Here is an 11,478-nt window from a genome sequence, read left to right as displayed (position 1 = left end):
TCATGAAAGGTTTGAACGCAGATTGTAATCGTCAAGATATAAATGAGGTTTAAGATGAAATCAAGTGGCAAACTTGAAGAAATGTTTAGTTTCATATGTTATAATCAATATTTTAATTCATTTTAATTGTCCAATGTTATTAGTCCACAGTCGATAGTCCACAGTTAACAGTCCAATAATTCATATATAGTTTAATATATAATATTCGAATTAATTAATACGTATCGTGACCCGTGTACATGTCTCAGACTCGATCACAACTCAAAGTATATATATTATTATAGAATCAACCTCAACCATGTATAGAGAACTCGATCATTACTGCATATAGAGTGTCTATGGTTATTCCAAATTATATATATAGATGCGTCGATATGATATGTCAAAACTTTGTATACGTGTCCCGATATTTAAAGTGCGTAAAATAAATAACAGAAATTAAATGACGATAAATAAAATTGCGAGAATATAAATTACGATAAATAAATTGCGATAAATAAAATGTAATCAGTTAGCTAGGAACAGTTAGCTGGAAACAGTTAGCGTGGATTCTTAACAAATTTTTTTTCTCATAGTTGATTTGTTTGTTTCTAACAATTTTTATTTTGTCCAATGTTTTCTTTATTATGCCACTTGTTGGATTCTGATAAGTCAAAATCCAAATATGAAATTGAATGAAATTGGTTATTCTGTGGTGAACGGATTCGTATATATGTGGATGTAAGTAGGATAGTAAATGACTGTTGAATTAGATTCGAAGAATATACAGTGTAGCTTATTAATGTGAAATCTAAATATTCCTCGGGTATTACCTACCCGTTAAAATATTTTCACCATTAACAATTTATACAAAAGAATTTTTAATTACAATCTTTATGAAAATATATATACATATATATTTTCTTCAGATGTAATAATGGATTTAAAGAGCTAATATAATATTAATCTCATTTGATTTACCGTTAGAACTAGAATACATAATCTCTAAAACATTAGAGATTACATAATTGCCATGAAGAACGAAGATAATTGATGTAGAACGATACGTAGAACGATGATTATATTCGAGGTACAGAATGAGATGTTGAGGCATGGATTGTTGATGGTACTGGTGCTGTTTATTGATGGTACTGTTTGTGCCAATTATGTTGCTGAAGCTGGTAAATTTTGCACCATATTCTCTAAATTGATTATTCGAGCGCGAAGTTCGTTGACTTCTTATATTATTTCGGGATGATTGTCGGTCGGAACGAGCGGATGAATAAGGTTTAGAATTTTAGATAGAATATAATCATGACGAGGTACTCTGGAAATGAGAGAGAAAATGGTATTACGAGCAAGTTCGCCGGTAAGTGCTTCAGGTTCTTCGTCAAGAGGTGAATTCGGTTGGTGGAAGGGATCGCCTTCTTCGCGTCTCCATTGGTTAAGTCGGCTACGAACCCATCAGATGAATTGATGATGGCTGGTTGGTTGATCATTCCGGTTATACTGTTTTCAGAGCTCGGGTGGATATCCATATCGGAATAGCTGTCGAAATCCGAGGAATTCGAACTGCTTGAGGGATCCATCTCGTACGATCAGATGGAGGATTTTCGATATGAATTAGATTATAGGATGTAGATTAGTATCCTGCAATACATAATTTACATATGCATATATAATACTAAAATCCCATAAGTTACGGAGGAATCTACGGAAGCTGTCAGGCAAGGTCTATAGTAACAGATACGCTAAGATATGAATTATCAGATACGCTAAGATATGAATTTTGTCTATACACTATTCATGCAGTCAATGCAGTAAAACGTGTCTAGACTAAGAATGATAAGCAGGTAATTTCCTAAGGATGATAAGCAGGTAATTTTCGACACAAAATGATAAGCAAAACTTTTGACATGCAGACACGGTCAAAGTCCAGACTCACTAATGCATCCTAACGACTATCAGTTAGACACACTAATGCAAGACCTGGTTCGCTAAGACCACCGCTCTGATACCAACTGAAATGCCCCGTTCATATACAATATAAACAATTCACAATAGTTGATTACATCGCGAGGTAATTGACCTCTATATGATATATTTTACAAACATTGCATTCGTTTTTAAAAGACAAACTTTCTTTATATTGAAAGTTGACGGCAAGTATACTATTTCATAATACCTCCAACTATAATTGACTTAATAATAATCTTGATGAACTCGACGACTCGAATGCAACGTCATTTGAAATATGTCATGAATGACTCCAAGTAATATCTCTAATATGAGCAAATGCACAGCAGAATATTTCTTTCATACCTGAGAATAAACATGCTTTCAAGTGTCAACCAAAAGATTGGTGAGCTCATAGGTTTATCATAAAACAATAAAATTCATCATTTTAATAGACCACAAGATTTAAATGCTGCATGGTACAAATGGGCCCGAATCCTATACCCACCTGTAATGTACATGCGATATCTTTTAAATACAGTACACATTTCTAATACGAAATCCTTTTTCATAAATCATAGTAACCGTACACATATCTTGTGCACAAAAAATAACATACACATAACCTGTGTATAAAATCATTCTCTCGATACATAACATTCACTTTTCATTGCTTTCATAGCTTGGCTTGGTAACCGACCTTAACATATAATGCGCATAATAATATCCCCAAAATAGAACATCTCGTCTGTATAATAATCATATAAACTTCGAAGTACTAAACACCACGCCCACTAGCCCTTCCGTCTGGTGAACATTCTGGGTGGGGGTGTTAAACCCAGTAGCTACCTTTAGGATTCGCGTCAATAGGCGTGCACTAATTCTCAAAATTAGTGATGTTCCCTAATTCTTAGGTTACCAAGCAATAATAATCAGGGGAAAAATATTCATATCAATTGTGGCAATTATCACGTCCACATAATTCAATGGTGGAAATTATCATGTCCACATAATTCATTCGAGGAATGTTTTGCTTGTGTCTATCTCGTCAAACATTTATAAAAGTATTTCATATATTCGCAGTTCAAAATGTATTTCAAAGCATTTAATAAAGCAGTTGTAAAGTAGCGCATGTATTCTCAGTCCCAAAAATGTAAAGAGTAAAAGGGAATCAAATGAACTCACCTAATGTATTTTGTAGTAAAAATACATATGGCTATATTGAACAATACAGGGTTGACCTTGGATTCACGAACCTAAATCATTTGTATATATTAATACACATATTCGCAATCGAACAATTATATATATATATATATATATATATATATATATATATATATATATATATATATATATATATATATATATATATATATATATATATATATATATATATATATATATATATATATGAATTTATTAGTTATGTCATTTTTATATTAATAATATGTATATGTTTTCCTATTTTCATTTTATATATAAAAATATAAATTTTTGTTATGTTATATGTATCTATATATCTATATAAAAGAGAGATTTGATTAGCTTACATGTCATTAGCTCCTTAAATATTGCATATTAAGCCAAGTGTAATTTCCACATGTCACAATTATTCATATATACCCTTATCAACCTTTAAAATCACATATTTACCCAAGTAAATAACATAATATCATATATACCCAATTTAAATACTAAAACTACCATATGTTCCCATTTAATTTAAAAAATTCACTAAACCAATTTTACACAATTTAATTCCTATTTCACCCCTACTCCTATATACTACTACGATCATCTGAAAAACTACAGACATCTGTTCATACACACATGTTCTATTATTATAGTATATTCATACACACATTTGTTCATATAAAATCATAAGAAAAACTACCAAACAATTTTTAATACTAATTTTGAGGAAATGGTAACGTATTACTCTTATTAATAAAATTATGTCATTACATAATTAGATTCAGGCGATTTCTTAAATCTGATAAAACTCGAGCAATTTTTTGTTGTTGCAACTACACGCAATATGAAACATATATGTATTTTATAGTCCCGTTTTGCCAACGAAACATACTAACATATTAGAAATGCGTCATTTTTTTAACAACTATGACTTCTTGAAAATAGAGTACAGACTCAAATTAACCACACTTAAGCTATTGGGTCGACACGTCCCCCTTAAATGCAACCACAAATATTGCTTGAAAATGTAGATCAAGCGTCATAAAATTAAAATAAGTGACTTATTTAAAACGTTGTTTAAGTAGTCGAGCAACGCACGGGCTCAAAACCTAGTTAAATATATATATATATATATATATATATATATATATATATATATATATATATATATATATATATATATATATATATATATATATATATATATATATATATATATATATATATATATCATTTGTTTGTAAAATAGTAATTATAATAATTCTAAAATAATATTACATATGTTAAAATTGTAGTATTATAAATACTTAAGTTTTCTAACAGAGGTAATGCTGTTAATGTTTCTATTAGTGATAATACTAATAATGATATTAATGATAATAACTATAAAAATATTAATTTTACTGTTAATAATAGTTATGATAATGATTTTAGTAGTTACATAATAGTAATATTCATGATAATACTTATAATCATATTAGTGGTAATAATAATAATCTTAATATTAATATTAATGATGATAATACTAATAATGATGATCATATTTATAATAATAATGTTAATATTAGTAATACTACGTATGTTCATTAGAGTTGATAATAACACTAATAATAACTTGTTTTATTTTCATAATAACACTAATTATAATACTTTTAATAATTATAACACTTGTAGCATTAATAATATTAACAACAACAATAATAATAATAATAACAATAATGAAAATGCTAATAATAATAATAATAATAATAATAATAATAATAATAATAATAATAATAATAATAATAATAATAATAATAATAATAATAATAATAGTTTTGGTATTTAAAACTACCTTAGGAGCCCTAAAAAAAATAGTTGCACCGAGAGAGGATTAAACCTGTGACCTCTCAAAACCCGTCACTCCCCTAAACCAGTTGGGCTGTTGCCCGATTCCTGTTTTATATCCCATTTGTTTTAATATAAACCGTATATATGTAAGTTCTTCATCATCATCAGAAAACAAATCGTTTGGGTATCATTCAAATTCGTTACTGTTAAAACTCGTTTACTTTGGATTATATAAATGATACAACATAACAATTGACTGATTAAGTAAATTAAATCAAAAATGTGTCTGTAACAGCTTTTTGACTCGATATGAACTCAAGATTTGAATTCGAGTTCCAGCTTGTTTTAACAGAAACTTATAACATGAATTAGGTAGGAAAACATTCCTATAAACTTTTTCCATGATTAATTGAACTCAAAACATTAACACGAATCCTAATTTTTAGATGAACACAATCGTTTGACTTTTGATTATCAACTTTGACTCTAAAAATTCGACCTTGATAATCAGAATTGGATGTTGAGATTTTTCAGAAAGTACAAATAGAGGAATTCTAACAAAGTGGCATTAATAGATTTTTAAATACAAATTGAATTCGAGATTTGAAAAAAAAAATGAACAATAACAGAGGTAAACGTCTGTTTTTAACAAAAATAATTAAATTAAATCAAGTGAAAACAGATTAGAGTGATAATGGATAATAAGAGTGAAGGACTGAATGACTTCCTAGTATTACTGAATAATTCGATTTGCTTATAGCCAAAATAGTCGACAAGCATTATTTGATCAGGTACGAAGAGAGAATAAAAAAAATAAAAGGTGATTTTGACCCTAAACCGATTTTGTTTTGTTCTATGATTCTGATTCGATTTTTTATCACTTTACAGACAGAAAACAAGATTCACAATAGTCTGATCGTGATTGAGAATAGAATACGTCAATTAACTATATAAGTTTGGTATTTATAGTATTATATATTTATATCTGTATATTTTACGTATCTGAATATATCTCAGATTCTATATACCGATTCCTAATATATATCTATACATTTAAATCAGTATATATTTAGATATATATATATATTTTTATATATATCTGTACATATATTACCCATATAATATGATTAATCTTTTTAATTTATAAATTCAATAATAATAATAATTTATAATAATAATAGTTCTTAATAATAATAATAATAATAATAATAATAATAATAATAATAATAATATATAATAATAATATTAATATTAATTATAATAACTTAAAATTATAATTTTTCTATTAATTATGACATTAACAATGATGATAAAAATTTTAATATTGATATGATAGATCAAAAGCATTAAATTTCCATATTTATGTATCATGTAATAATTTTAATACTACTGGTATTAATACTAATATTAATATTAATGAATTACTGATTAATAATATTAATAACTATATTTTAATTTGTATTATTAATTATGTGATATAATATATTAACTTTTATTTACAAATTTTATATATATTACAATATACATATAATAATAATTTATATATAGCAATCATAAATATATACATAGATTCATTTTAAATTTACACTTAATTATTTTGTATCTTGTTTTACATATTTAATTCTAATGCTTAAATTATATTATACAATTACTTACATTTACATATACATATTTATTTACAATAATTGTTCGTGAATCGTCGGGAATGGTCAATAAGGCAAATGCATTCATGTAACTGTTCCAAAATTTTTGAGACTCCACATTACTGACTTTACTTATCGTGTCGAAATCATATAAGAAATTAAGTTTAAATTTGGTCGGAAATTTACGGGTCATCACAACAGGCGTCTACTTTGTTGTTACTCGTACACTTGATCGGTGTATGCAATGATAGGGTAAACTAAAGACGTGTGCTCAGCTCATACAAAGGTTAAAGCTTCATAATCAAGTGCTCATGATAATGTATACTTTTCCTATGATGTTTTCTAAGAAAATCTTGTGGCCTAACTTACGAAATAATTTACTAAACCTGTAGTTTCACTCAACGTTTTTCGTTGATGTTTTGCATGTTGCATCTTAGGTACATAGAGGTAGTGCTTCCGCTTAATTGAAGTTATTATGCTGTTTGCTGCTAGAACTGGACGGCGTCCAGCATATTTATCATTTTCATTTCAAGAACAAATATTCGCATTTAAACTATTTTGTTTCAAGATGTTTTGGGTTCACATACATTAGTCATTTATGTCAAACATTTTCCAGTTACATTTTCTTTAATAAATGACTTGATTTGATAAGTAATGCGAATACTTTTCGGAAACGTCTCATATAGAGGGCGTGATCGCTAAACTGTGGGACCAGGAGTTAATATTCCGTTAGTGGATTCTGACGGGGTATTATAGCATCCAACACTCAGCTAAAATCTTTCTTTCCTCGCCCGACCACAAAACCTTAGCCCTTTTTCCTTTTTCTGGCCGCGACATTTTCTTGTGTTTCTTCTACCTCCTAAAATTCGGGTTGTGTTTCTTGCACTACGTCGGGTTCGTCTTCTTCGGGTGGTGTGTCAAACGTAGGTATGTAAGGACTGGTTATATTCAGGTGTTTGAGGTTGGTTATATTGAGGTGTTTGAAGTTGATTGAAACGACCTTCGAATCGGCCCCAAGAGATGCACGAGCCGAGTGCCCATCGCAACCCGAGAGACAATCGCCTCTCATAAGCGTAAACAGTGGACTAATCAGGTATCTCTAGGTTAACAACTAAAACCATGGTGGGAGATACTAATTAGCCACAACCCTAAGCTTATAAGGGACCAATATTTTCAATATACAACCGATGTGGAATGGGTTGTTACAAACTCCCCCACTTAAATTCCTGACGTCCTCGTCAGGCCGAAACATTATTAATATCCAAGATCCATACCCCATAAGATGTACGAGCATCGTGCCCGTCACACCACATGAGGATACCTCAGGAGATGCACGAACCGAGTGTCTGTCACATATTACAGGATTAACAGAGTGTAACTACTACACATGTGTGCTAACAAACATTCCCACGTGCCATTTACGTGAGTATACAACATAGGGACGACAATGACCATCCGATCCAGTGGATATCCACCCAATCCACCCGCTTTGTGATGGGTATGGATGAACTTAAATGGAAATGGATATAGTTGAAAAGTTTCATCCATAGATACATCCACTGACACCCGAAATATATATAAAATATATAAATATAAATATATGGTTACATATTTACTATTACAATTTATTTACCGTTATATCTACATTTTGTTTTTAACATAATAATAAAATAATAACTGTTATATATGACAATAAAACACGCGTATATCTAACAAATTAAACTTACAAATTACATATTTACATATTTAATTTTTATAGTATATGTATAATAGTAAATTCAAAAAATTGTATTTTATCTTTCACAAAGATTACACATTTTAGTAGACAGATATAATTATGTTATGTTATATTTATTTTTGCTATATTACGTTTTTATTTTCATTATATATTAAAAAATATTATAACAATCTTTTTAAATTTAATGGATATCCATTAACTCGTTTAATCCAGTAGATTTGAATGGATAAAATGAATTTAAATGAATATAAATATGGGTGAACAAAAAACTAAATAAATATGAATATTAATAGGATATCACTCCATTTATATCCAGGGGCGAAAGTGTGTGGGAGTAAGGGGGCGGCCGCCCCCAGTGGAATTTTTTTTCAGTGTAAAATTTTTGGGTTTTTCGACTTTGTCCCTGGTGAAATTTTTTTTTTTGCGCCCCCAAACCTACATATTTTGCCCCAAAACCTTCAAATTTTGCCCCAAATTCTTCAATTTTTGTCCCAAAATCTTCAAATTTTGCCCCAAAATCTCCAACTTTTGCTCAAAAATCTTCAAATTTTGTCCAAAAAAATTGCTACGGTTTAAAAAAAATTTTGTGCCCCCGATATAAAAATCCTAGTTTCGCCTATTTCTATATCCCATAATTAACTTTAACTATCTTGAAAAATACATAAATTTTGAGAAAACAAATGATGGTTGTGATCTAAAAGAACACGTGTCACGCCATTTAAGCACCAACATGCCACGAGTCCTTTACAGTATCGCCCTATGTTTGACTCTTTTGCATGTTTATCAAATCTGACAGCCACCATCACAAAACAACCACATTGCCAAACCATGTACCCACCGGACCACCAACCTATTATCCCATGGTTCATCAAACTCATATACAACTCTTTACTTTCACTCACCAAACAAACCAATAATAATCAAACCATGACAACAACAAATAATAGTACTAATACTACTGTTGTCCTTTTTAAGAAAGCGATGTTGGGATTTGTTGGTGCTGCATATGTTTGTTTTGTTTTGATGTTGGTTATGTTGGTTTCGGTTTTATTAGGGGTTAGTTTGGTTAAATTGTGGGTTGAAGAACCGGTTTATGTTGAAGAAAATATGTATTTTGATTATACGGTTATGAATCCTTATGCTGTTTTGGATTTGGGGTTTGTTGAATATGGGAAAGTTATGAAAAGTGTGCCTGTTGGTCATGTTTGTAACGTTGGTTTGCTTTTTGTGATGCCGGATTCCGATTATAATCGAGATATTGGAATGTTTCAGGTAAATTTAGGTTCGATATGTCCCTCTTAATATAATTTCCCCCTACATAATCTTATATCTTACTCCGTATATTATTATAATAAGTGTTCTGTGTTCTATGTTACGTTATTATAACTTTATAAGTGTTCGTGTTACTATTTTTAATTTCAAGTCATAAGTATTTACTTTGTAGTTTAACCGATCCGTCAAAGGAACGGAGATGAAAACTTGGTTGGGGTGAAAATTATAGAAAAGATTCCGCTGAATAGAGATCGAAACTTGATGGATAAAATTATAGCTAGACTTCGGTTAACATGGGTCAATTTTGATTAGTGAAAATTTTACTTATTGAGAATTTTTAATACTCTACTCATTTTTTAAGGGGACATTTTAAGAACAATTCTTTTTTAACAGTGGTTTGGGTAGTTTGGGATCACAAGAGACAACAGTCCTCACGATCATCAAATTTCATTTTTTGTTTTCGTTTCAGCAAGTGAATAATTCATTTATGAAATTAAATTAAATGTTTATTCTAGTTGCTTTCATTAAAAAAAAGAAAAATGTGTACTCCCATATGTTTATCTCAATTATGTGTAAAATAGGTGGAAGTTATAAGGCACACACCTCCACTTAAATGACCTAAACCATGTGCAAGTTAATTAAGTTTATTATCTTCTGGGCACATTTTGAGGCTCATTGTTGTGTATATGATTCTAGGTAGTCGCGGAGTCTTTGTCATCGAAGGGGGATGTTATATCGAGAGCAAGCCACCCAATCATGTTACATTTTCGAAGCTCACCGATCCGAGCCATACAAACATTCCTCTATAGTGCACCATTTGTATTAGGAATCAAAAGCGAGATCCAAAGATTAAACTTGGCACTCTTAAAGTACAAAGAACGTCACTACCCTCGGACACAATCGATTCGAATAACATTAATCCCAAGGGCGGGAATACCTTTCCTTCCACAAATATATGAAGCCAAATTAATTGTGAAATCCGAGTTGCCATGGAGAAAAGCATTGGTTCGAAATTGGAAATGGACACTTTATGTTTGGACATCTTTATATATGTACATTATGCTTCTTGTACCGTTGCTATCTTGCTGTAGATCGCTTATGTTCCCCAATAGTATGACGAGAATGAGGACGATTTCTGGATATCAACATTTGGCGGATTTGGTAGAGGAGCATCCGAGGGTGGTTGGGGTGAAAGATAGACCGACTTCGGAGAATTTTAAACGATGGAGACAAAGTAGAAGCAAGAGGAAGGCGATGCTTTTGGGTGAAGGGTTTACGGAGACTAGTGTGGGTTCTGATGCAACGAGTATGAGCGTAACAAGAGATGAAGACACGAGTGAGGTTGGAGACTCGGAGTCGATTTGTCATTTGAGGTAGTTTAACAATAGTTAAAAAGTTGGTGTATTTTCATATGGTAGAAAACATACATGTACGTGTACATTGTTGTGACGAAGTTGTATCTTTTTATTTTAGACCATTTCATAAGCTGAGGCGACTTTTCTATTGAAAAGTTTAATGTTTAGCCATAGACGTATGATTGGGAATTGAATGTCACATATCATTATTATTATATTTAAGAATATAAGGCTAGATTATAACTAGAGCAAAACCATAAGTTCAATTTGAATGTATAATGGGTCAGGAATATATATATAATATAAGTTCAATTTATTATTTACTACGGATTGGTTCGCCTGAATGAGGATCTAGGCATCAAAGTTTTGTTTAATTGGCCCGGCAATATTTTGGCCATTTGGAATTCACATAAGGAAAGAGAGCCTGGACGGTGGAGGAGTCGGGGGAGATCGGGTCATTTGATGGAAATGCAAGGCTCTTAAGGCCGTAGAATTCCCGTGTTGGAAG

At 30.5% G+C, this 11,478-nt stretch overlaps 1 protein-coding gene across 1 annotated transcript; it reads left to right on the top strand.

Moving 5' to 3' along the window:
• The first annotated feature begins 9,222 nt into the window (after nt 1-9,222).
• On the top strand, nt 9,223-11,150 carry LOC139865635 (seipin-1). The gene is made up of 2 exons (XM_071853710.1): nt 9,223-9,615; nt 10,312-11,150. Exons 1-2 carry the CDS (start codon nt 9,271-9,273, stop codon nt 10,990-10,992), a joined length of 1,026 nt encoding a protein of 341 aa, XP_071709811.1. The 5' UTR covers nt 9,223-9,270; the 3' UTR covers nt 10,993-11,150.
• The last annotated feature ends 328 nt before the right edge of the window (nt 11,151-11,478 follow it).

Source organism: Rutidosis leptorrhynchoides, chromosome 9 (genome assembly GCF_046630445.1).
Source record: "Rutidosis leptorrhynchoides isolate AG116_Rl617_1_P2 chromosome 9, CSIRO_AGI_Rlap_v1, whole genome shotgun sequence".
Classification (NCBI taxonomy): domain Eukaryota; kingdom Viridiplantae; phylum Streptophyta; class Magnoliopsida; order Asterales; family Asteraceae; genus Rutidosis; species Rutidosis leptorrhynchoides.
Note: the sequence above shows the minus strand (reverse complement) of the source record. Positions and strands in the feature narration are given on the sequence as shown.

Coding starts and splice junctions, on each gene's coding strand:
- LOC139865635 (XM_071853710.1), top strand. CDS start 9,271: ATGACAACAACAAATAATAGTACTAATACTACTGTTGTCCTTTTTAAG. Junction 9,616..10,311: donor GAGATATTGGAATGTTTCAG/GTAAATTTAGGT, acceptor ATATGATTCTAG/GTAGTCGCGGAGTCTTTGTC.